The sequence below is a fragment of the Ovis aries genome, chromosome 2 (assembly GCF_016772045.2).
Source record: "Ovis aries strain OAR_USU_Benz2616 breed Rambouillet chromosome 2, ARS-UI_Ramb_v3.0, whole genome shotgun sequence".
NCBI classification, from domain to species: Eukaryota; Metazoa; Chordata; class Mammalia; order Artiodactyla; family Bovidae; genus Ovis; species Ovis aries.
In genome coordinates this window covers 48,830,408-48,856,457 of record NC_056055.1, presented here as the reverse complement: position 1 = coordinate 48,856,457, position 26,050 = coordinate 48,830,408, and the positions used below count along the sequence as shown (strand labels likewise).

The window sequence follows — 26,050 nt, the reverse complement described above, 5'->3', positions numbered from 1 at the left end:
ATCAGGTTCCAGTCTTTACTCAAAAGAAACTAAACTAGCAGAGCTGTCTGGAGATAGAAGGGCTTCCTGTGCAGGTGGGGCGCTCCCATCACTGAAGATGTGCATCCAGCAGAGATGTCTTGGAGGGGACTCCGGGGCAGGGAGGGGATGACCTGAGCGGTGCATTCTAAGCCTGGAGTTCTGGGGGTCTGTGGCTAAGGCTGGTCCTAGATGAGCTATGGCCGTGCTTTTGTCTGATGACCTCAGTAGCTTCCTCCCTGCAGTCGCACACGCAGCAATGCGGGGTATGGAGGAGGTGGATGATCCCTTGCGCCAATTTCCTTTCAGAGTCCAATCCGTGAAGAAGGCTCTACAACAGCAGCGGCTGCAGCAGATGTGCCGCTTGGCGCTTTTGAGGAAGAAGAGGCCAGCGGGGTCCCCACCGACGACCTGGCTTTCGTCACCCCCACAGCGGCCTCCGAGCAAGGGGTCACTTCGGTAGGTGTCCCCTAGCATCCTCTCCAGCTCACAGCGGGGAGGGAGGTCAGGGGCGTGAGACAGGAGCAGTTGCTGGCCTTCCCAGAGCCAAATGCGCAGGCGACTTCATTAGGGCACAGATTTAGGTCGGCACCAACAGAGGGAGGCAGGATGTAACTGAGGAGCATGGCAGGGGGGTCAGAGGAGCAGGCTTGGTCCTGACCCTACTTACGCCCAGCGTTGTCCGAGGAGAACTTTCTCAGAGAGTGGTCCAAAGTTAGACAGCATTGCTGGGGTGGGGGGAGGCAGTGAGCACTGCTAGGGAGGGGGGCTTAGAGGAGATGCACGTTTCAGGAGAGGGTCATGAACCTGTGCTTTGGTGAGTATATCGGGAGTAATGACAGTTGTAGGTAGGCAAGTGCTTTGAAACTGGGCTAGCACCACTCAAAGGACAGTCGACAAAACTCCCCAGCAGCAGTGTGCGCATGGTGTTGTGGATGAGGCAACACGAGTCCTTATGTTGCTTTGGCTTCTCAGGGTCCTGGTGACGAAGACTTAGCAGCAGTCACGACAGAGGAGCCCCTTACTGCGGCTGGGGCAGATGCATTGGGCAGCACTCCCCCTGAGGGGCCCCCACTCCCCTTACCCTCGGTAGCCCCTGAAAGAGGGACCCCTCCGGTAAGTGAAGATTTCACTTCACACAGAGTTGTGAAGATTTGCCTTGGCCAGTCTTACAGAGGAGGGAAAGAAAGTTGTGGGGAGGGCCTGGCTTTTCATCTTGGTTTGCAACATGCAGAACTGGGGCTTTTGAGAGAACACAGGAGGAGGCTGCAGTTTGTAGAGATAAAGCAAGAGGTGAAAACCCAGGGCCCCTGGCTTTGTGTCCCAGGTTGCCCACATCTTTAATTGAAGTGAATCTAACAGGCAGACCTACTGAAAGGTACAAAGGCCCATCTCAAATGTCATAAGATTCCCATTCTGGAGATGGGAAAGCTTATAAGATGCGGCAGAGACGATAAAGGAAATAGAAGCATCAAAGGGGTGTGTGTGTGTGTTGGGGTGGGGAGAGGGTGCCTTGTAACACGAGTTTCTATAATTCTGGGCTGCAACTATATGACCTCAGGCAAATCCTTTTGGGGGGGCCTCAGTTTTCTCATCTGTAAAAGAGGGTTAGGAATTAACCTGGTGGCTCAGACAGTAAAGCATCTGCCTGCAATGCGGGAGACCTGGGTTCAGTCCCTGGCTTGGGAAGATCCCCTGGAGAAGGAAATGGCAACCCACTCCAGTACTCTTGCCTGGAAAATTCCATGGACAGAGGAGCCTTGTAGGCTACAATCCATGGGGTCACAAAGAGTCGGACACGACTGAGCGGCTTCACTTCACTTCACTTCACTACCTCATCTGTAAAAGAGGGTAGCTGTGATGTCAAGTCAGAAATGCAGGTCAGAGACTGTTTGGAAGGTCCTGTGCACAGGTGTGAGGTTGTCACTACTTAAGGGCTGTGACTTTGTCTTTTAGAAGTGGGAAACCCAGAGTCAGTCCTCAGCATGGGCTTGTGTGAACTGGGGAGTTAAATTGCCCTTTGAGTGTCAATATTTTTAAAGGAAAGTGTTCCACTGGTGACCAGCTTGGGCTTGCCAGTTCCCCAAGTAGCACTTGGTCACACATGCTTTCAGAGCCTTGAGTCAACCTCCAGGCACATGGTCCCTCAGCCACAGTGCTCCAGGGCTGACCCGGGACTGGAGGGACTATGGGATGGTACATCTGAGAGCCAGCTGCAAATCCCAAATGCCCACTGCACCAGCACCTGGTGCTTACCAAGCACTGCTCTGTCTCTTTATTTTGTGTTCATTCACTTGTCATGACTCAATGCACAGCAACTCAGGGCCCTCTATGACCTCATTCCTATCCCCAAGGAACTCACAGTGAAGGGGCAAGAAATAAGCCTTTTGCACGGTCATTTATTAAGCACTCTGGGTTCCCAGTTGATCTGATTCTATGCACAACACCACACTCTGGTGCAAGGAGAGTCATCTCTGTTTCCCAGGCAAGGGGAGTGACATTTAGGTAAAGGAACCTGCCTGCTGTGGCATGCCCCCAAGACCAGGGCCAGGATTTGAACCCGGGCATACTGGCCTGCAAAGCGCATGCCCTGGAGCATCCCCAAGAGTGTGGTGTAGTGAAGAGGTCCCAGGTTGGGAGCTGGGAGGCTGAGGGTCTGACTTGTGGTGAGTCTTGGTGTTGCTTTCTATAAAAGGAGGAGGTGAGCAAGAGCTCTGGGTTTTAAACTTTTCTGCATCTTGGAGACACCTGGGATGCTTAGGTTGCTGCAGGTGTCTGAGTCCACTGCCAAGCCAGCTGAGGAGCTCCTGGTGCCAGGGTTCGTGCTCCTGGGAGACTTGACCGGGCAATGAACTGGAACCCGCCAGGCTGGCTGGATGCCTGTGGCCCCCAGCTCCTGTGCCGTGACTCCCTAAATGGAGTGCCTCTGCTCCTGTACTCCTCACCCCAAGGAACACACAAAACCCCAAGACTGCCCCTCCCCACAGAGATGCCACATCAGGCGCAGCCGTGCTGGCTGGCTATGTGCCTTCACATAGAGCCAGTTCTCCTTTTTCTTTTTCTAAAACTTTTTAATTATGGCAACTCTAAAAATTCCCTAAAGGACTTAGAATAGTATAATAAACCCCCTCATATACAACAGCCAGCAACTTAATGTGTCTTGCTTTTATCCACCTCCTACAGCTATCTTTGTGGAGTGGAGGGATGAGGGAAGCTGGAGTGTTTTAAAGCAAATCCCAAGCATCATATCATTTAACTCAAAAACACATTAATATGTATTGTTAAAAGGTTGATCTGGGACCTTTTTTCCTTTTGCCACAGTATTATCCATCAGTGGGTGATAATGGATGTCGTTATCCATCTAAGAACGCTGACAGTGGTTCCTTCACATCATCTAATACCCTGGCTATTTAAAAATGCCTTTTCATGGTTAGGTTGGATCTGAATCCAAACAGGGTCTACATTGTTTGGTTGATGTGTCTCTTAAGTCTCTTTTAGTCTATGATTTTCTCCCACCTACTTTGTTCTTTTTGCCATTGATTTGTTGGGCAGCCTGGTTCAGTTGTCCTTAGATCCTTTATATTCTGTGCTTTGAGAAGTTGGTGTTTGGTGAGGGCCTGGGGAGACCAGCTATGCTGGTGGCCGTGTCAGTGATTGACTGCTTCTGAGAAGTTCTGTGTCAACACATATAAACACTATAAGTTGCATTTTGTTGACCCAGACACTTCTGTCCTAGGAATCAATCCTAAAAGAGGTAGTCTTATATTAAAAAAGCTTTCTGGATGTTAATCTTAGTATTGTCCCTAATGGAAAAAGAAAGCTGGATATAGTTTAGCCAGCAATAAGGGAGTTAACTGAATTGAAGGATGTTCAAATAATGGGACATTATGCAGCTATTAAAATTAAACTTACTAGGAGTATTTAATGACAAGAAAATACTTACTGTATAATGCTGAGTGAAAAAAGCTGGTTATGAAATTTAGTATACTGTGTGGCCTTAACTCCAGTGTTCTTGCCTGGAGAATCCCAGGCACCGGGGAGCCTGGTGGGCTGCCCTCTATGGGGTCGCACAGAGCTGGACACGACTGAAGTGACTTAGCAGTAGCAGTGGTCTTAACTATTTAAAAATAGATACATGCAAAAGCCCGGGAAAGAAATACCCTTTCTAAATGTCAGCAAGTATGGCCTTAAAGTAGCAGAACTGTGGTGGTTGGCAGGTTCCTAATATATGGTGGTGTTTCCACCAAGGGTGCTTCTGACTTTCCCAGTGAGATTTTTAAAAATTTCTAAGAAGAGAGGTGGCTCAGTGGTAAAGAATCTGCCCGCCAACGCAGGAGACGCGGCATCAGTCCCTGGGTTGGGAAGATCCCCTAGGAGAGGAAACGGCAACTCACTCCAGTATTCTTGCCTGGGAAATCCATGGACAGAAGAGCCTGGTGGGCTACAGTCCATGGGGTCACAAAACAGTCAGATATGACTTAGTGTCTAAGCAACAAGGAAAAAGGAGAGAGAGGGGGAGAAAGGAGAAAGGGAAAGACGAGCGTGCAGCATTTCATCCTGGCATATAACCTGTAAAGATACATCACCCTAAGTGCCTGTGTCTGGAATCTGTGACGAGGTGAAATAGATACCCTGCTTCCTCAGCAAATGGTTTAAAAACACAACAAAGACAGTAACAGGAGCACCCACTCTGAAGTATCTTTTGGATGATTTTGAATCTTAGACTCACCTAAGGTAATGGGTGAGAGGGACACCCATGTCTGGCCCTGCCACACCCTTCCCTCTGTTCGTGTGTATAATGGGGATGTAGACCTTCTCCCTGGGAAGTGATGAGAATCAGATGAGCTAATACCTGGAAAATTTTACCTGGCATGTGGTACATGCTCAACAAATGAGGTATATAAAACTGCATAAGCCGCCTCTGAAGAGGAGCATAATTTCTGGAGAGAGAAGGGGACAGGAGGAAGCAGTGCCCGATGCTCCACTGACATCTTGTTCTCTTCAGGGTGAAGCTGAGGAGGGGTTTCCTGGCCCCCCTGGACCTGCTGGGCCTACTGAACCCACGGTGAGATTCCTACCCATGCTCATCACAAAGGGCCAGGGCCAGGGAAAACAGCTACAGAGGATTCTTCCTCTCAAGTGCCCTCCAGTCAGGGCTCAGTGCCCACTCCTGTGCCGGGACTCTCTCCTGGAGCCCAGGAGCTCGATGTTTATAAAGCTCCTTCATATCCTGTGCCCTGAAAGGCCCCTGGGTCCCTCACACCCCAAGCTGAACTTGTCACCATGCTCCTAGGCCTGCCCTCCCTGCAGGGCTGCCCTGTTCTGGGAATGGTACCCCATCTTCCTGATCACCAAGAGAGAAGCCAGGAAGTGTCCTCAAGTGCCTCTCCCCCTCCGTGATCCAGGCAGTCCCCAAGCCCCTCAGCCTAGCTGTGCAGTGCCTCCTTATCCCTCGGATGGCGACAGCAGCCGCCGAACTGTCTCTCCACCTCCATGCCATCACCTCCCCTCTCCCACCCACACGCACACAACCTGCCCGGACTCAGCTCTAACCCCTAATCCAGATCCTCCTTTCTTGATGATTGAAGGAGGCTTTGCCTGGTTCCCATCCTCAGGAATTAAGTACCAGACAGGTGTTTGGGAAGTTTCCTTTTGTTCTTTGGAGGAATTTGATGACATTCAACAAGTAGACGTTGAGTGCCTTCTTGGTGCCAGATCTCATGATGGACCCTGGGCACCCAGAGGTGTCTCAGGACTGGGCCAATTCTGGAGTCCTAGCCTAGCAGGGCCACCAGATACAGACAACTGAGCTTCAAAGCCATGTGGCCCTATGGCCAAATCCAGACCTCCACAGAGGCTGGTGGAAACACAGATCAGGAGAGATGAATTCTGTCTGAAAACAGGGTTGGGCAGGGCTTCCTGGAGGAGGTGACCATGGAACTGGACCTTGAAGGATGAGTAGGGGTTGGAAATGCAGGAAAAGAGAGGATGAGAGGCTGGGAAAGTGTCCTGTGTTTGAGCACTGGCCGTATGTTGGCTGCACAGCTGGGAGGGAGAGAAGAAGGAGGGCAGCTATGGAGGGGACCGGGCATAAGAGCCAGGAGGGAAGTCAGCAGCAGCAGTTACAGGGGCAGAATACTGGAAAGCTCTCAGTGGCATGCCTGTCCTTGGAGAATGATGGTGAAACCCAGCCGTGGAGCTTTTTCTCTCTACAGGTGGAAATGGAGGCTGAGGGCTCCGGCCTGGGCTGGGGCTTGGATGTCAGCTCTGGCTCTGGTGACCTGGTGCCCAGTGAGGAGCTGTTACGAGTGAGTGTGAAGGGTTAAAAGGCCTGGTGTCGGGTAGCGAGGGGAGGGCAGCCTTCATGAGGATCTAGGAGGGGGGACACAGGGATTGATAACAGATGAAACCAGCTTGGCCTCTGTAGATGACTGCTGAGGCTGACGGTGGGCTCCTGGGACTCACTATACTTCCCATCTACATTTATGTATGCTCGGCATTTCCGTCTTTGGTCAGTTTTAAGTGAGTCTGACCTTAGTTTATAGTCAGGAGCCCCACTTTACACTTGCCTCCTTCCCCTGGCAGCCTTCTCCAGCAGCTCTTTCACAGCAGGTATGCCCATGACCTTCACCTCTACCACTGGCTCTGCCCCCAACCCCCTTACCCATCACGGAGACCTGCTGGCCTCTTCTCTACACAAGCATTTCACACTTTGATGTCCAGACCCTTCTCAAAACCCTCCCTACCCTGAGGCAGCCCCCTTTCTACCTCTCCAGACCACTCTTTCTGCCTCCTTGGCAACTCTTGGTCTCTTGCCCAAGGCTGGGCCCCCAGGGGTCCCTCTAGATTTCCCCCTGGGAGCACCTCTCCTCTCAGCTGAATCTCATGCATCTGTCCTCAGAGCCCCAACCTCATTCCATCCCTTCCTCTGAGCCCCTGTCAAGAATCCCCACCTAGAGGGCTCTGCTCAGCTCCCTTTCCACCCATTCGTCATGACAGGGCTGGAAGGGTTCAGGACTCACTGGATGAGTGGGACAGGACCCACTTAGAACATCCAAGCTGGTGGCATCAGCGAACCCAGCCCCAGGCTAAAAAGACTAATACATTGCAGGGGTATTTTAATAAGGCATAACAATAGGCCTTAACTCAGACTGTGAAGAATCTGACTGCAATGCAGGAGATCTGGATTTGATTCCTGGGTCAGGAAGATTTCCCGGAGAAGGAAATGGCAACTCACTCCATTATTCTTGCCTGGGAAATCCCATGAATAGAGGATCCTGGCAGGCTATATAGTCCATGGGGCCACAAGGAATTGGATACAACTGATGACTAACCCTTTCACTTTCTAACAATAGGCAGTTTTGGACTAACCTCTCAGGTAATCAGAAAACTAAAGTAGAGCACCTCTGAGAAGTCCAACAAATTGCATCTTTAGTGTATACGTACATCTGGGGAGAAAACATTATATAATGGGCTTAAAAAGACTTGGGTCCAAATCTCAGTTCTTCTCCTAAATTAGCTGTGTGTGTGAGCTCTTAAGCAAGTCACATCATCTCACTGAGCCTGTTTTCCCATCTTCTAAGGAGCAACACCAGTCTCTACCCGTAGGGTTGTTGTCAACAGTGGAGTTAGTGGAACATATTTGTTTGTCCCCTCCTGCCCTGTTTTTTTTAGGGTCCTCCAGGTCCCCCAGGCCCACCTGGCTTACCTGGGATCCCAGGAAAACCAGGAACTGATGTTTTCATGGGACCCCCTGGATCTCCTGGAGAAGATGGACCTACTGGTGAACCTGGTCCCCCGGTAAGCTACCGAAGTCCCTGCCCCCTCTCTGTACCCATGGGGCTTCCTTTAGCCAGGGACCCCAGACTGCAGACCCCAGTGCTAAGGTTTATGGCTAGGCGTGAGGAGCTAGCTGGCATTTGTAAACAAAATCCTCCTCAGCCAAGACATTGCTATTACTAAGACTCCAGATAAGAAGCAACAGCCAACGAAAATATCATCCTACACGTTGTTTCACTGCTTCATCTTAGTCTGTGTAGGAAATACAGGCTCATGTAAAATCTTGGAGTCATAGTCCATCAGTACTCAGCCTGGGGTGGGAGGCCCCAGAGACGATCTAGTCCAGCCCTGCCCCCGACTGCCCCGCAGAAGAGAAGACACAACCAAGAGAGTGAAGGACACTCGTCTACAGGCGCACAGCCAGCAGTGGCCGAGCTGTGGCCAGGAAAGTTGTTCCGCTACAGACCGACACAAGGCTTTAGACCCACCGGCCTCACCCGCTGGGTCTTCTCAGCTCTGGCCTCCTTTTCCAAAAAGGGTTCGTATTTGATAACTTATCAAAGATACTGTAGGCTGATTGTCCTTGATGTTCCTCAGGGCCCCGAGGGAAAAGCTGGACTTGATGGAGCCTCCGGTCTTCCTGGAATGAAAGGGGAGAAGGTACGAGGAGAGGGGGAGGGGTGTTGCATAGGGAACCACCAGGCTCATCCTGCCTCTGTCCTCTAAGCCCGACCTTGCCTCTGACCCCATCCTGGTCCTCCCTGCTGGATGTCTCTCCCCAGGGCTCTCTATACCCAAACCTGCACTCAGCATCTTCTCCCATCTACTCCTGCGTGTTCCCAGCTTCCAAGAAGGACACCACCATCCGCCCAGTCACCTGGATTCAAAAACAGAGTCTTCTCTAACTCCTCCCTCCTCTCCTTTCCTGCCACCATCAATCCGTGGCCAGGAGTGGCCAATCTTAAGTCCACGTCTCTCAGCCCTCTCTCTGCCCTGACCTGACATTCATTCTTCCTTGCCTACAGCGTGGCATCAGGCCCCTCACTGATGCTCCTTCTCTCCACTCACAGTCCAGCCTCCACGCACCTACCAGTCCATCTTGCCAGAGCAAGCTCTCATCACTCACTGTCTTTCCATGGAGAAAGCACCAGTGGCTCGCTCATGCCTGCAGGATGGAGCCTTCACTGAGTGCAGATCTTCAAGTCCCTTCCTGACTGCCTCTTAGCTCCCTGCCACTGCTCCCTCACACACCCGCCTCTGGGCCAGCCGGCGCTACTGAAAGGCCCCAGGCTTGCACAACCTTCTGGCCCCTGTGCGGGGCTCCCTGTCCTTTCCCTTTCCTCACCCTCCTAGGCCCAGTTCAGATGCATCTGGGAGGCTCTCCTGGACCCTGTGAGTAGAAGGCACCCCTCCTTCCTCCACTTGCCTTTAGCTCAATGTCGACTCTGCTGGGACCCCTCCAGCCAGGGACACTATAGCTGCTAGCTGACCAGTCTGCTCCCCACCCTACTCTGACAACCAGAGCAGAGGCGCTGCCTGTGTCTCCTTAGAATCTAGCGCAGGCTTCTGTGAGCAGTTTGATGAACCCTCCATTTCTGAGTCTCACACGCCTTCATTCTCCTCCTTCTCCGTAAACCCGTGGAGTCTTCTGTCTGTTAAGTCCACTTGGTGCTGCGGGGGTGGGGTTCCTGCCCATTGTGTTCCTGGCCTGGTTGATGAGATAAGCTGTGTTCTGCGGAAGCAGACAATAAAGATAAGGTGAGCTTCCTTCTAGAGATGTAGTCTTGAGCTTCAGTGGGGTTCAGAGGAGGGAGGGTTCATCCACACGGCCAGGGGAGTGGAGACCCTCTGTGTACCCCACCTGGACAAAGCTGTGGGAAATGCTGGCTCCCTAGACACCCCCACTGTCACTGAACTGAATTTCCGTTTTCAGTCAGCTCTCTTGTATTTAATTGAAACAGTAACTCAATTTTCATGGAAAGCTCATTTCTCAGAAAAAGAAGAAACAATTGTCGAGTTTTACAGAACTCGTTTTACATGGACCAGCTCTTTCATAAGAAATTAAAATTTGCAGGAAACATTACAAGACTTACTCTCACCTTCCCTCCTCTTCTTACCAGCTCCCCTGCCCCTGCCCCACACCCCTTCCCCTCACACTTCTACCCCCTCCACACCCTTCGCTGCTCTGGTCTCAGACTGAAAAATGCCCAAGCCCACGCCCACATCCGCCCGCAAACACCCGTGCAGGCGTGCTCTGCAGCTGCCCAGATACTCGGTCATGCACAAAAGCGGCAGACTTGCCCAGAATAACTGTGGCAGATAAATCACTTTTTTCTTCCTGGAATTTGCTATGAGATCTAATTTGTTGCCCTGTCTGTCTATGATGGTTTCTGGTCGAGAAAAAGTAGATTCTAGAAAGACTTGGAAATTTGCTCCAGGAGAGCTGAAGGGAAAGCTTGTACATGACACTTACCTGCACCCCCCGCAAAGTAAACCCAGCAGAATAGTCTGAAGGTGAAATAACAAAAACGTGCGGAAGAAAGTGAATAGTCTCAGGGATGTAAGACCACATAAAATCCAATGATACGGGTGATCCTTGAGTCTCCTCTGATCTCTGCTTCAGTTTACATGCCTCCAATGCCAGAGGATTCACTTCCTGCCCAGGCAGTGCCTTCCACGGCTAGGCGGACACTTGCAGGGAGGTCGTTCCTCGTTGTTACCAGGACATCAGCCTCTCTTCTCACCTGCAGGACACATAGACCAGTCTAGATAGTTGAAAACCCCGAAGAATAAGATTTGGTTTACTTGGCTGGAAATAATATTGTTATAGGTAATCATTTTCCAATGTGAGATTGTCATCAAAATGTGGATGTCATTAAGAATTCATCAAATAAATTATTCTGTGTTGAGTTTGATCATAGGAATATCCCATAATTTATTTTTCCCAAATTAAGATGAGCAGCCACTCTGAGATCTTTAGCCCGTGAAGGAATGGGCAGGGGATGGCTTGCTTTCTCATATATAGAATGGTTCTGGAAAGGCTGCTGAAGAACACACTGGAAATGGCTCTCTAAAAAATTTCTTTCTGCTTTTACCCTATAGATTCTGCCGTCTTCAGCACAGACCTAGGACTAATGGTTGTCATTCTTTCCCTTCTTTCATAATCTGACTAATACATGTTATTCTTCAGTCTCAAAAGGCATTGGGATGCCCAGGCAGAAGAGAGTTTATGTTTCAGATTTTCTTCAGTGCTCAGAATTGCTGAGGACTGTTAAGCTCCCAGTAACTGGCTGTGAGTAACCTCACTGAGCTCCTGAAATGTCATTGCTGGGCACTGTAAAACCAGCTTTTGCATGAGATGTGTGAGGAATGCAAGTAAATGACCATCACCTTCCCTTTCTCCAGCCAGTCCCAAATTGGCTTCAATCAATTCTCTAAATCTTGTGTAGTAAGGAACAGTGTATCCCTTCCCAAGAACCTGAGTGGTGAGCTGGTCTTAAGTAGGATCTAGTAAGGGTTTAGAGCCTATAACAGCTTGTTTCAATTAAACGCTATGATATTGGCTGGATTTCCTATTTTATATCTTCTTTAATCATCAAATGTATTTGGTAAAAAATCTGAATTGTAGGCCTCCATGAAACTGTATAGAGCATAGTCGATTTTAATTGTAACAAATTGAAGTTATCAGTGTAATACTATACACAAAACCAGCAGACTTGATAAGGCAGTAAGTAAGAAACCACAACTGAAAAGGTCCTTGATGTTATGTGATAAAGTTTAACATTGTCCTTAGCAAACCCAGCTACCATAATGAGCCAGAATTTTAAAAAATATTGATTTATTTGGCTGCACCAGGCATGTGGGATCCTCAGTTAGTTTTGGCATGCAGGATCTGTTGGCATTCAAACCCTTAGTGGCAGCCTATGGGATCTAGTTCCCTGACCAGGGGTGGACTCAGGCTGCCTGCCTTGGGAGCATAGAGTCTTAGCCACTCGACCACCAGGAAAGTCCCCAGGATTTCTCATAAATCCTAAACCACCATTTTGCAACACGCAGCACTCCCACACCTGGTTCTTTCACAGTGTTTCTGCTGTAGAACTGGTCTCTCTATACCATCATCATATTCAGACTCGCCACTCTGCTGGTTGGAATTCCAAGACAGTGCATAGCCTCACCACACAGTTCTCTCACTGAGGAGTGAAGTCTGCCTTCACCATTTTAGCTATGGGGTCTTTGCTGATCCTTTAAATTGGAGCTACTGCTTTGACTCTGCCTATTCATGTAGGTCGCAGTAACCTACGATAAGCTCTTCCATCCCAAAACAGATCTGCTCATATTCCAAAATGGTGGTCACCAAATCTGTGAGCCAATGAAATGGGCCCAGATACTATCTCTTCATACCTACAAGCTAGATAAAATCATCTATTTCTGAGACAGATAAATCAAGGTCTAACATATCTTCTGGAACTTCCTTTGAAACTGCTACAAGATGTACTCTTGATTTGAAAAGTCAGAAAGACAATTGAAAAAGTACAGGTTTTCACCTTATGCACATCCTTTTCTTGAACAGAATCAACAGTAATAATGTTTTCAGAGGATAGAGTCCAAAAATCAAGAGACTGGGCTAAGTTAACTTCTATTTCACAGTATCTCTGACCGAGATTTGACTTACTACTGGAAAAATATGTAAGGATGGTACTTCCTTCAAGGACAAATTGCATTGGATAGCCGACGATGGTGGCTGGTCACACCCAAGAAAAGCAGACACAGAAACTGTGGCCTGCAGGTTGGGCAGCAAAACTGGAACCCAATCCTTTCTGTTTCTGCTCTGGATGTAAGATCACACTTAGTTTTTCCCAGGTCAGGTTGGCAGGCAGGGAAGCAGCAGGACCCCAGCAACCTCTGCTTTCTCCTGCAAGCACTCCTCTCCTCCCGCCAGCCCATAGAGTAGCTGGGTTCACTCTGTGCTTCTCTCTTTAAGTATGTCTGTTCTGTTATTCAACCTTTCTATAGAGTATTTCCTCTCAGCAGTTACATATCTGTCTCTAAGATCTCTAATTGATTTTTTTCCCGTAACTACTGTTCTTATTTCATAATAGTTTGTCCTTGTTTCTTGGCTGTAATAATATCCTCCCTTTTCTCCCTGAGAGTACATAGTATTTACTTAGAATTCTGATTGGTTCGTGTTCTTAGCTCTGTTTCCGCAGGAGACATTTCATGGTTGATGCTGTTCTCTTTCAGAGTGTTGCTTTTGCTCAGAAGTGTAGGGTTTCTTGCTTGTGTGGTTATGCTTTAGAAATTGGAATCCCTCTTTAATCTGTGTTCTGCTTCTGTTTATACAAAGTACTGGCGAGTTGGGTGGTAGCTACTTCTGCAGGTTTTAGGACAGGAGGATTAGGATGTGCCTCAACAGCTGATCTTAGGTGTTTGGGGTACCCTTGGACCTCCCAGAGCCTGCCAGCCACCTGGGGCTCTGCCATATCCCTTTGCTTCAGTAAACAACTCTTACGGTTCTTGTAGTGAAAATGGAAGGTGAGGGGAGAGGGGCAGGGCTCCATGGCTATCTCGCTCCGGAATGTCAGCTTCTATCTATCAGAGCCATAGTCTGCTCTCTTGGCTTCCACTCCTCCCTTACCTGGTGATATATTTCTCCCTGTGGTTCGTCTCCATGGCTGAAGCCTCTGACTTCAGCTTCCTATGTTTTCTCATTGGCATTCCTCACTGTTTCAGGCTCAGTGTCACTCACCATCTTATTTTTGAGCATGACTGTTTGGGAACTATCCACTCTGTCACTTCTGTGGATTTGATATAGGAAGGGGAAGAAGGGTTTGGGAGAAGGTGCAGCCTTAGACTGTGGCTTTGTCATGGTGTCGAGAGCCTTCTGTGTGGCCATGCGGTTTCTGGCTTCTTCTCTTGAGGGTGCTTGGGTGGTCTCCTTGGAGGTTCTCCAGCTGGGGGCCCCTGACTGCAGTCCTCTGATGTAAGGCAGTGTATCCTGTGGCTGACCACTCCTGGCCATCAGCTCCCATTGGTCCTCCCCTCTGCTTTGAACTCACAGCTGGCTCTTTACCTTGGGATCCACATCTAACCCTCTAGAAAACCTCTACCGTGGCCCCCATTTGGTGGTGGACACATAATCTGTTTTAGAGACCCTCCCCCTCAATTCTGGGACAATTCCAGCCAGCTTTTGGTCTTCAGATTTTTCCAGAAGAGAGTCAGCCCTTATGGACATATCTCCAAAAGCCTAGGGAATCCATATCAAATTCTTGAAGTCCCTTTTCTTGGCTTCAAGGAGGAGAGGCACCCCTTACTTCCATCTTGAGAAGGTGGGGAGAGGGCCCACTCAGTACACTGACAGCTCTCCAGGGAAATCCTTCCCTTACACTCTTTCCCTGGTTCATCTTCAGCTTCTGCTTTTCAGTCTTGAGGTAGGTAATAAACTAATGGTTGAAAAATGGGTTTCACAAGCTTTCAGCATGACCTGCCTAGCAAACTCACAATTACTGTAATGGGCTCAGGTTTGAGACATCAGTCAAAACTGCCCAGGAAGAGTCCCATTTTAATGTCCTGTTACTTAAGTGTCTGTAATGCTGCATTTTCTTCTAAATGTACCTAATGGAAGATATATTATTATATTATCTATAATCGGCCATCATTTTTTTTTCAGGGAGCTAGAGGACCTAATGGCTCAGTTGGTGAAAAGGTAAAAATTGAAAAAGAAAATTTTTCTCCTCCTTCTTCCTGTCTCTCTGGGTTTAGTATAATTGAACTGTTGGGCTGAAGTACTAAACATGTAAATGTCATGGATCAGAGAAAAACATCTGGATGGAACTGCTTGGGGAAGGCGGAACAGCTGGAGCTGGAGGAGAGTGGGTAACCTGCTAGGTTCTCTCCTCTGTCACTCCCTCCACCCAAACGCATTCAGTGAGTGCTGTCAGCTTATCTCCAAGTAAAATGTCAGTTGGCAAGACGGCTGTTTCTGTACCATTAAGCAGCACCAATTGGAGAATCCATCCATCTAATGAAATTCAAAGAACAATTTTCTGACTCAGGTGTGAATGTTTTTCCTTCCATGAATGAATTTCCAAGACTAGATAATCAGCCTGTCCCCTTCCTCACAGGGTGATCCCGGCAACAGAGGCTTACCAGGACCCCCAGGGAAAAATGGACAAGTTGGCGCTCCTGGGGTCATGGGACCCCCAGGGCCTCCTGGACCCCCTGGGCCCCCAGGCCCTGGATGTACAACAGGACTTGCATTTGAGGTATTTTCCTTCATCCCTGTGGTTAAAGAGCAACATGCATTACAGATGACTGGAAAGGCCAGCTAACTGGACGCCATGGTGCTGCTGGTTCCCTGCTGAGCCCCAGCTCCCAGCACCATACCTGGCATAAGGTGGTGTCTGGGAGTCAGATCTGAAATTCTTCTTCTTCCTTCCCTAGGATACTGAGGGCTCAGGAAGCATCAGGCACTTACACGAGCCCATCTCTGGGCCAACGGCGTCAAGTGTAGGTTGACCTTTGAAACCTTCACTTTGAGGATTGTCATGCTGTCATGCTGGAGTGGGGAAGCTGTGGGGTGCCGTCCTGCTCTGTTACTTTCAATAATTCCCACTCTCTGAGCCTCCAACTTCCAGCTGTGCTGTGGCGAGGTCAGGTGCTCTTTATAGCTTGTTTCTTTGAGGAACAGCATAGAGCTTTTGCACAAGATATAATATGGGAAAACTTGAAAATTACCTTTCTCTGTCTCTCCCCAGTACCTAACCATCAAGCATCTCTGCTTCATTGACTCCTTTCTGCTGCCCTTTCAAGACTCATACTTTGGCCCATTTCAGAATCCCATGCTCCTAACAGGTACCCCTGCCCGCTACATCTTCCCCCAGGGAGGTGTGGTCCATCTTCTGCTATGATTCTTCTCTCAAGAAGACCAGTCCCAGGATCTCCTTATGTTTGTCAAGTGGTACCCAGAGCTGAGCATGCTAGTACAGGAGGAGCTGAGCCTCACAGAGGAGAGCATCACTGCCCCCTCCATGATTGAATAGGAAGACCTCCCCCATCCCCCAGATGCAGAGGACTCTGAGGTTCAGGGTCAAAGAACACTCAGCCAGTGCTGGGAGAGGACCTCTGTTCCTCTTGCTTTCTGAGATGTTCCTTCCTTCTGACTCTGTAAGGGGAATTTGCCCTTCATCTTTTGCTGCCATTATCAGGGATAAAATCCTTGTGAGAGCTTGGGGAGAGATGGCAAGTTGGAAGGGTAGATGGAAAGTGGGCAAAGTGAATAGAAAAACATTCAAAGAATATTTGTTTGTTTTGCCAGGGTCCCAAAGGAGAAAAAGGAGACCGGGGACCTAAGGTGAGGTCATAGATCTGTAGTAGGGGTGAGAGAAGTTTTCATCCCGGTTCTAGGAGCATTATCCATATACAGTGAATTTTTTTCCCTCTCTCACTGCTACATCCAGGGTGACAGAGGGATGGACGGAGCCAGCATTGTGGGACCCCCTGGGCCCAGGGGGCCGCCAGGGCGCATCGAGGTCCTGTCTAGTGTGAGTATCACCAGGTCAGAGCATGGCTATGTGTTTTGTGGCTTTGCTGAAGGGGAGGGAGGGTTGTCCACAACTTCAGCGCCTTCAGGGCTGCTAGTTATGCCGGGGCTGTGTAGCTGGCATCTGGTGCTGGAGTTTCTGCCTGCCAGCATGGGCCATCTGTCTGTGCCTACTGTGATACCTCTATTGTCTCACATAGTGTGTCTCCAGTCCTCTCTTCTGGTTGGCAGCACTTGCAGTCAGGAAAATAAGTATAACAGAGCTGCAACCGACAGGCAAGGAACATAAGTGGGGGAACCAGGGAGGAAAGATGGTCTAGGATATAAGAAATCAAGACAGATTTTCTGGAAGAACTACCTTTGAAGAGGGACTTGAAAGCTAAGCAGGATTTACCAGGTAGGTGTGGAGGACAGGTCTTCCAGAACTCAGGGGGTCGGAACTCTCAGAGCCAAAGCGCAGAATAGAAAAACATGGGTGTATCCAAGGCCCTGGGAGCTGATGGGCATGGGGGTGTGTGGAGAGTGATGGAAATTTGTAGAGAAGACTGGGATGTGGGCTGGGACCCGATCACAGCCCACTGGACATTACAACATCACATTTGTGAAAAATCGTGGCCCTCATGAGAAAAATAACGTTGTACTGGTAGATGACAGAAAGACAAAAAGTCCCAAATAACTGAAAAAAACAATGACTAGAGATTTTTAAGTATAATTCAAAAATACCAAATGTAGATAAGAATGTGGTGAAATAGAAAAATCTCTTTGTTGGAAGTATAAATTGTACAGTCCCTTTAGACAGCTCTTTGGCAACCTGCTAATATGTTCATACTGAAAATTTCCACATGGAAAGACCTCTATGTCATATGACTGAGTAAAAAAAGCAAGTTGAAGAATAATACATATAGCCTGGTACCATTTGTATAAAATAACCACTTGGATAGATACACATAAAACGCACACACACAGCCAAACAACACTATTTTCTGTGGATATTAATATTAGTATTAATTTATAATTATATATTAATAACATAAATATAATATTAATTGTTTCAGTCACTCATTCGTGTCCAACTCTTTGAGACCCCATGGACTGCAGCATGCCAGGCTTCCCTGTCCTTCACTATCTCCTTCACCATGTATATATTTTAAATTACAAAAATTTATAAAATTTTAATATTTAAAATTATACAAGAAAGAAGACATTCATATACTGTGCAATTTTAAGATTAATCAAAAGAGAAAAGAGATAAGTGACTCAGGGCCACCTTAAGAAGTGGGTGGAGTGTGTGTATTGGCTGTGGGTGGGTGTTGTTAAGTGTCTGCCTGCATCTGCCAAGCAGGGTGACTTCAGTTAAAGCCTCACTGCCAGGAACAAGGTGGAATATGTGCCACCCTCTGTCTCTTTGTCTGATTTTTCTCTTTTCAGTCTTTGACCAACATCACCCAAGGATTCATGAATTTCTCGGATATTCCTGAGCTCGTCGGGCCTCCGGTGTGTATCCACAGCCGCCCTGGAATGAGGGTCCTACCCAGATGCCCCAGTTGAAACTAAGTTGGGTGGGTTTGGAATGTGGGGTTCCTGAAGCACAGAGCTCAAAGGAGAATGGAAAGAGAGCTTGTGTCTCTGAGAAGCTGCTGCAACATTAACTTGATTGTGCTGGGAGTTTTTTGTCCAATGCGGTGGAAGCTTCCAGTCCCTTGCATCAGAAATATGTGTAATGGAAATCAGAGAATCATAACTAACAAGTTAATTGACGTCTGAGCAATGCTTTGGGCCTGCTTTTATTTACGTGGCCTCATTTCCCAGAAGGGGAGGAGACTACTGCTAATGGGGAAACTGGCACACGAGGAGGCAATGTGACCGGCTTCAGTCTTCCTGGCCCCATTTGGAGATCAGGAACACACAAAGAAGCTACCTCATTTCCTCAAGTCCAGAGTCAGTTTGTGACACACTAGACTCAGAGGAAGGAAGCTTCCTCCTGCAGCCCGTGTGGTGGATTCCCATTGCATCTTCTGCATCTGCTGGTGACAGCTGGGGAGACAGGAACGAGCTCTGGCCTTGAAAGCTCTGGGTTCCCAGTTCCCAGTGGGGTTGGCCTGAACCCCTGCCATCCACATCCTGGGGAAAACTCAGCTCTCTCCCCAAGGCTCTTGCAGTATATATCCTGAAACCAAATATCTGAGAGATTCCTTTAGAGCCAGTGTCTCCTGCCATGTGCCTCAGTTCATGGGTCGTTTCACTGTCTCTTCCCTACATCTAATGGGGCTCCCTTTCCTTGATTTCTGCTAGAACCACCCAAAACACCCCAATAAGCAAACCCTAAAGCAAAGAAGCAAAAGTCATTTCACAAAGTTTTCTTCTAATTCTTGGAAGTTTAGAGCATTAGGTGGCTTAATTCTAAAGCAAAACACAGCCTAAGATCTAAGAATTGGCATCTCTTTTCTGAGTCCTTGGGCCTCGTCTGCCCGCACCCCTTCTTTCTTTGCCACCCCAAGAATCTTCTTTTTGTCTCAATCCCTGGTTTTCTCTTTGGCAAATCGAGGCCTTCAAGGGTGTCTCTAAGGGAGGATCAAGATTTTCCCATTCAGATAGTTCCCTCCCAGTTGCAGCCTTATGCTTTTCCACTCCATTATATCAATCTCTGGGTTGGGAAGATCCCCTGGAGAAGGGAATGACTACCCACTCCACTATTCTGGCCCGGAGAATTCCATGGACTATACAGTCCATGGGGTCGCAAAGAGTCAGGCACGACTGAGCAGCTTTCACTTTCATCACTTTTCGTATGAACACTACATATGTATGTGTATTAGTATATAGTCCTTTGTACCTGTTGCTTCTTCATCTACGTATTCAACTGACCTTGGATTAAAAAAAAGGCTGAAAAAAAATCCAGAAAGTTTTTAAAAGCAAAACTTGGATTTGCTGCATGCTGGCAACTATTTACATAGCTTTTACATTGTATTAGGTATTATAAGTAATCTAGAGATGATTTAAAGTATATGGAGTATGTATGTTGGTTATATGCTGACCATTTTATGTAAGGGGCTTGAGCATCTGAGGATTTTGGTATCCACAGAGGATCCTGAAACCCACACCCCTCAGATACCTGGGGATGACTGTGCATTGGGAAAGTTGTTGTCGTTCAGTTATATCTCTGTATGTATATACTGCCAAACTCTTATGCCTTCAATAGCTATGTGGGTAACTGGGCTTGGAGGAAAACGTGTCCTGGCACCATGTTGAGTGAACCACAAATTTTCTGTTTCCTGGAGCCTTTAAAGCGTCTGGCCATTTAAAATTCTCCCTCTCGCTGAGGGAAGAGAACTGAGTCTCACCAACTGCCCCCACTTCTAACCCCCAACACCCCAGCACACCCTTGGGGCCCACGCCTCAGAGTTTGGGAACTTCTGAGAATATCTGTGAAGGGCAGGAACTGCATCCATTGCCCCAGGGGTTCCTAAGGTCGAGAAGGAGGAGGAGTGGCTGGGGGTGGGGGAGGCTGGGACTTAGGGAGCCCAGAGTCCTGACTGGGGGTGCAGAGGCTCCAGGCTTCTGAGCATTTCCTGGCTCCGTGCCAACTAGCTGTGTGACTGCATGGTTCCTCTCCCTGTGGAATGGGTCATGAGGGCCACTGGGTGGGGACATGCTTGGGCCTTTGGGAGGTGCTAGAGGAAGTGAACCCCTGGGGTGCAGGTTCCTGCTGGCCTGGAAGTGCTGCTCCTGAGCTGCCTCTTTGTCTTTCTGTGTCACAGGGCCCTGAGGGCATGCCTGGGCTGCCAGGATTCCCAGTGAGTACCACGTTAGCCATCCTCCTTTGTGCCCTATGGCTGTGTACATTCTGTTCCTCCCACCCGGAATGCTGTTCCTCTCCATCTGCATGGCTGAGCTCTAGTAGTCCTTGCTCACTTAGCCTTTCCTGCTTGCCCCCACCTAGAGTGATTGCGACTGAAGCGACTTAGCAGCAGCAGCTGAGTGATTGTTCCCACCTTTGAGTCTAAAATGGCTTTATTTTCACCTCTTTTCTGCCTTGAATAACAGTTACTTATGCCCCTATTCTTTTTTCCTCAACTGTACCATGATCAGCTTGCAGAGGGCCGGGTCTTGTTCATCTCTCTCTAGCCTAGGGCCAGCCAGAGCCAGAGTTGGAGCCCACGGTTGACTTCCTATAAATGCGAGTAGATCAGTCAATCATTTCAGGTAGCTAGCATCAGAGTGGCAAATAGATGGGGAAACAGTGGAAACAGTGGCTGACTATTTTTCTGGGCTCCCAAATCACTGCAGATGGTGATTACAGCCAAGAAATTAAAAGACACTCACTCCTTGGAAGGAAAGTAATGACCAACCTAGACAGCATATTAAAAAGCAGAGACATTACCTTATTAACAAAGGTCTGTCTAGTCAAGGCTATGGTTTTTCCAGTGGTCATGTATGGATGTCAGAGTTGGACTATAAAGAAAGTTGAGCACCGAAGAATTGATGCTTTTGAACTGTGGTGTTGGAGAAGACTCTTGACAGTCCCTTGGACTGCAAGGAGATCCAACCAGTCCATTCTGAAGGAGATCAGTCTTGGATGTTCATTGGAAGGACTGATGTTGAAGCTGAAACTCCAAAGCTTTAGCCACCTGATGCAAAGAGCTGACTCATTTGAAAAGACCCTGATGCTGAGAAAGATTGAAGACAGGAGGAGAAGGGGACAACAGAGGATGAGATAGTTGGATGGCATCACCGACTCAATGGACATGAGTTTGGGTAAACTCCAGGAGTTGGTGATGGACAGGGAGGCCTGGCGTGCTGCGGTACATGGGGTCGCAAAGAGTCGGACACAACTGAGCGACTGAGCTGAACTGAGAGTCAGAGTAGATAAAATTCCTAGAGAGAGAGGATGGTGGTGATGGGGGACCGAAAGGGGGGAATCAGAGCCTGCAAGTCCAGTAATTAGCGGTCTGTGCACCATGCTATGGGGCTTCCACCATGGAAGGTGAAAGTGCATCTCCATGTAGGATGTGATCAGCTGAGTGTAAATGCTTGAGCCTGCTCTGAAGCCCAAGGCTCCAGAGTGAAATCTGCACCATTTCTCTGTACAGTGCGGTTCTGAAAAGGCCTAAATGCCACTGGTGGCGTGTGTGCTGCTTCCAGGATAGGTGAGGGAAATTTATCAAAAAATGTAACAGAAATTTGTCATTGATGGTAGAATTACAAGTGGTTTCTTTTTCTACTTTTTTATATTTTCTGGGGTTTTCTATTTTTTTAAAGGAGCATATGCTCTGCAGGAAGCAACAGTTAGAACTGGACGTGGAACAACAGACTGGTTCCAAATAGGAAAAGGAGTACATCAAGGCTGTATATTGTCACCCTGCTTATTTAACTTCTATGCAGAGTACATCATGAGAAACGCTGGGCTGGAAGAAACAGAAGCTGGAATCAAGATAGCCGGGAGAAATATCAATAACCTCAGATACGCAGATGACACCACCCATATGGCAGAAAGTGAAGAGGAACTAAAAAGCCTCTTGATGAAAGTGAAAGAGGAGAGTGAAAAGGTTGGCTTAAAGCTCAACATTCAGAAAACGAAGATCATGACATCCGGTCCCATCACTTCATGGGAAATAGATGGGGAAACAGTGGAAACAGTGTCAGACTTTATTTTTTTGGACTCCAAAATCACTGCAGATGGTAACTGCAGCCATGAAATTAAAAGACACTTACTCCTTGGAAGAAAGGTTATGATCGACCTAGATAGCATATTCAAAAGCAGAGACATTACTTTGCCGACTAAGGTCCATCTAGTCAAGGCTATGGTTTTTCCAGTGGTCATGTATGGATGTGAGAGTTGGACTGTGAAGAAAGCTGAGCGCTGAAGAATTGATGCTTTTGAACTGTGCTGTTGGAGAAGACTCTTGAGAGTCCCTTGGACTGCAAGGAGATCCAGCCAGTCCATTCTGAAAGAGATCAGCCCTGGGATTTCTTTGGAAGGAATGATGCTAAAGCTGAAACTCCAGTACTTTGGCCACCTCATGCGAAGAGTTGACTCATAGGAAAAGACTCTGATTCTGGGAGGGATTGGGGGCAGGAGGAGAAGGGGACGACAGAGGATGAGATGGCTGGATGGTATCACGGACTCGATGGACGTGAGTCTGAGTGAACTCCGGGAGTTGGTGATGGACAGGGAGGCCTGGCGTGCTGTGATTCATGGGGTCGCAAAGAGTCGGACACGACTGAGCGACTGAACTGAACTGAACTGATGCTCTGCTGACACTAAAAATACAGGAGAACTTGACATTAAAAAACAGGAGAGGGTGACAGCCACAGGGAAGGCCTCTCAGCTAGGAAGAGGAGGCGAGACCGCTGAGCTCCAGGCCCAGCTTGGCTGCTCCAAAACCAGAGCGCGTTCCAGACACATTTGCCTCTGAATGACTAGTTCTGTGTTCCCGAGGGAGCCTTGGGCTTCTCAGAGGAGCCTTTGGGACCACTCGAAGAGTAAGGAGGGGGCCAAATAAGCAGGATCCAGGGCACCAACAAGGCTCCATTTGATGTATTTTATATACTGGGCTTTTGTTTAAGACTTTACTTGAAAAAAGGAATGAAAAGAGTTTCACTGCTAAAAAATAATAGCAAATATTTGAGGGCCACTGCATTAACCCAGAAGAAAGGGACTTGTGAAAAGCTAAATTACATAAAAAGTGTTGAAACCCTTTTTTGGGGCAGATGTCTGGCTGTGTGAGTCATTGTCACAGATCTTAAGTGTCTGTTGGAGTTGAGAAGAGGTCACCTCTGCCCGGATGTGCAGAGTTTGGTTCTGCAGAGGGAATAGTGGAGGCAGTGGTGGGGGGTTAGAGGTGGGTGCAGAGAGGCTAAGGGGACAGGCTCGCCCCTGGTGGAGTGACAGGAGTGGAGGGTGAAGTGCCGAGAGCAGCTGGGATCACTTTGGGCGTCAGACTGGGGTGCCTGGATCCCATTCCTTAGGTAGTGGGGAGCCAGGGAGGGGGTGGGAATCATGGAGGATGGATGATGGGGGAAGTGGGCTGCAGGACAGCCCCAAGGGCCCATGGGGGAGCAGAGGCAGCAGGCAAGGCCATTTCCGTGATGCCCATGGGAGGAAACCATAGTTCAAAGAGAATGGGGCCTCTAGGGCTCCTAACACTCAATGCTGTCTTCCTGCCCCCAGACCACAATTTCCAGACCACTTAAAATTAGGAAAACATTGTAACTGTGACTTCCACTGGCACTCTGAGTTCCTTTACTCTTGGGGGAAAAAGAAAGAAACCTTTTTTTAGTTAAAGCATTTTAATTGTGACAAACAACCAAATACTCTCCCATAACTCCTTCTAGGGCCCGAGAGGTCCAAAAGGTGACACTGGCGTGCCTGGATTTCCAGGACTAAAAGGAGAACAGGTAAGAAGGGCCAGGTATGTAGGTGGGAGAATTTGCTAAATATTTCAAATGGGTTGAAAGTAGCTGTTAACTTTTTTAAAGTTTGAGATATAACTCACGTACCATAAGATGCACCCCTTTCAATTGTGAAATTCGGTGAGTTTTAGTATAGTTGCAAGGTCATGTGGCCACCACCACTACCTAATTATAGAACATTTTCATCATGTTGGAAGAAACAGTGTGTCCTGCAGCAGTCCAGCTGTTCACGTTCATGATCTCAGGATTCCTTCAGGGTGCAGGTGCGGTGCATGGAGAAATAGATTTTCATCATCCTTGGAAAGAGAACTCAGCCAACCCTCCCACGAGTTCTGTGCTTCATCTAATTGCCCCCGCCCGGCTTTCACATTAGAATGTTCACTCCCTGAGAGCAGGCACATCCACTCCCCTTTCTGTGGCCCCAGTACTTAGCACTATGCCTCTTACAGGAATGGCACTCAAAATATTTGCTGGATGAAAGGATGTATGAGTAATGAATGCAATGAATGCTAACATTTAGAAATTCTTATTATGCTATTAAATGATTATGATTATTATAAGCTGGGGCATTCTGCAGTTGGTTAGCAGTCTTGGTCCAGAAGTTTTGGAATAAATATTTAGCATGCAGAGCACTTCCTGAGATTCCTAGGACATTGAAATGACCTTTGTACCCTTCCACATTTGCCTCTTAGAATTGATTTCCCAGGTGGTTTTTATAGGTAAGGGGAGAGTAACGTTTTCATAAATAGACTGCAGTGACTCTGTATTGGATTCATTTGTTCATCCACCCATTTATATACTCATCCTGCTTACATCCATTCCCTCTGATGTACCAGCCAGGTTCCTATGCTAGGCGCTAGGAGCGGTGAGATAAGATGTGAGGAACAGAGATGCAGAGAGCCACAGAGAGACTGGTTATTGCTATAATGGAGGTCTGTACAAAGCCAGCAGGAGAAACCCTGAGCCTGCCTTGGGATGTCAGGGATGGTTGGTGCGTCTCTAAGAGAAAGGAGCATTAGCTACTCTCTTTCCTTCCTTCCCAAACCATTTCACACTAGCCCCAAGGAAGTGGAGAGAGTTTCTAGTGTACTGTTGGACCACAGTCCAGGGGGCGGAGGGTTCAGTGTGCTCGGTCTGAGTTTAACGCTACATGAGACCTTGTCTTGGGGTGCCTTTTGCTGCCTTGGGCCTGCAGAGAGGGTGTGGGGCCAGGGCAGCTCTGGCTTGCGAAAAGCCTGGTCAAATCAGATCAGCTCTTGCCTTAAACACTCTGTTTTCCATGTGGCAAGGTCAGGTGGATCAAGAAGGACCTGCTTGCCGTCCTTGCCCCAGTGGCCTGCCACCCTGAAAACTGGGAAGAACACCCAGACAGCTCTGCTCTGACTCCTGCGGCAAACGTACTTTCTCTGGCTTTACCTTTAATGTGTTTGTGCTTGCTTCTTCTTGCTGCTGGCATGCTCAGGACTGCTTTTCCTCACCAGTTGAGTGGTAAGATCCAAATATCAAGTGTGGGCGTGGGGGACAGAGAGGAGAGGCTGCTCAGATTGCTTTGGCGCCACTGCCCTGGCTGCTTCCAGCCCTATTGAAGGGAAACTTTCGCGTGGTCCAGCCCAGATCTTCAGGGGCCAGCATTGAAGTTCGGAGCCAGAGCCTTGAATGGCTCCTCTCCCTGGCCTTTCTCTGGACATTTATCTTCTTGAAAGCCTCCTGGGATGGTAGGTAGCCCTGCAGAGTGCAGGATTGGGGGCAGGATTCTGTGTCCCAGCCACCAGTCTCCCCATCTCCCCTGCGTCCCAGCAACTGAGATAACTTTGCCTGATCAGGTGAGTATTTGTACAGGAGCCTGGAGCTTGGAGGCAAAATTCCAAGACTCAGGACCCCTGTGTTGAGAGAAGCCCCCACTGATCATGCTCTCATGGCTTTCCCAATTTTAGATGTTTTAACAAGAATAAGGATTTTAGGCGAGAACACAAGCCACCAAATATATTAATGTTAGGAGCCAGAGGTTCTAGTGGGGAGCATACAGCCGGAGGTGGGGTGGACCTTGAGGATTGAGGTCCCTGGAGAATTAAGGTGGGGATGCTGAGCAAGCAGCAGCAGGATCCTTGGAGGGGCTTGCAGGACCCCAACCTGTGCTTTCAGTCAGTAACTGGAGTACATGGAGGCAACAGAGTAGACGATATTTAACCCCTTAGGAGGCTGTGCAATATTCCAGCGAGAGGTCATGTCAGGGCAGGGGGGTTGGAGAGGTGGTTTCAAGGCCAAAGAAATGGCAGTGAGCTTGTGGATAAGGTGGCAAGGTGA

The 26,050-nt window shown here is 48.4% G+C and overlaps 1 protein-coding gene across 9 annotated transcripts in view; it reads left to right on the top strand.

The window, feature by feature from the left end:
- The window catches only part of COL15A1 (collagen type XV alpha 1 chain), a 102,134-nt gene that overhangs the window by 52,263 nt on the left and 23,821 nt on the right, over positions 1-26,050 (top strand). For 5 of the 9 annotated variants that reach the window (XM_027964396.2, XM_027964395.2, XM_060409269.1 and 2 more), the window contains exons 11-25: positions 328-477; positions 994-1,134; positions 5,024-5,083; positions 6,234-6,326; positions 7,693-7,818; positions 8,395-8,457; positions 14,465-14,500; positions 14,919-15,059; positions 15,238-15,303; positions 16,112-16,147; positions 16,254-16,337; positions 17,765-17,830; positions 20,092-20,127; positions 23,669-23,731; positions 25,036-25,143. In XM_027964396.2, the coding sequence (XP_027820197.2) occupies positions 328-477; positions 994-1,134; positions 5,024-5,083; positions 6,234-6,326; positions 7,693-7,818; positions 8,395-8,457; positions 14,465-14,500; positions 14,919-15,059; positions 15,238-15,303; positions 16,112-16,147; positions 16,254-16,337; positions 17,765-17,830; positions 20,092-20,127; positions 23,669-23,731; positions 25,036-25,143 (1,269 nt within the window). The remainder of the gene's footprint in view (positions 1-327; positions 478-993; positions 1,135-5,023; positions 5,084-6,233; positions 6,327-7,692; positions 7,819-8,394; positions 8,458-14,464; positions 14,501-14,918; positions 15,060-15,237; positions 15,304-16,111; positions 16,148-16,253; positions 16,338-17,764; positions 17,831-20,091; positions 20,128-23,668; positions 23,732-25,035; positions 25,144-26,050) is intronic. The other 4 variants (XM_060409271.1, XM_060409270.1, XM_060409273.1 and 1 more) reach the window with 1 other exon arrangement.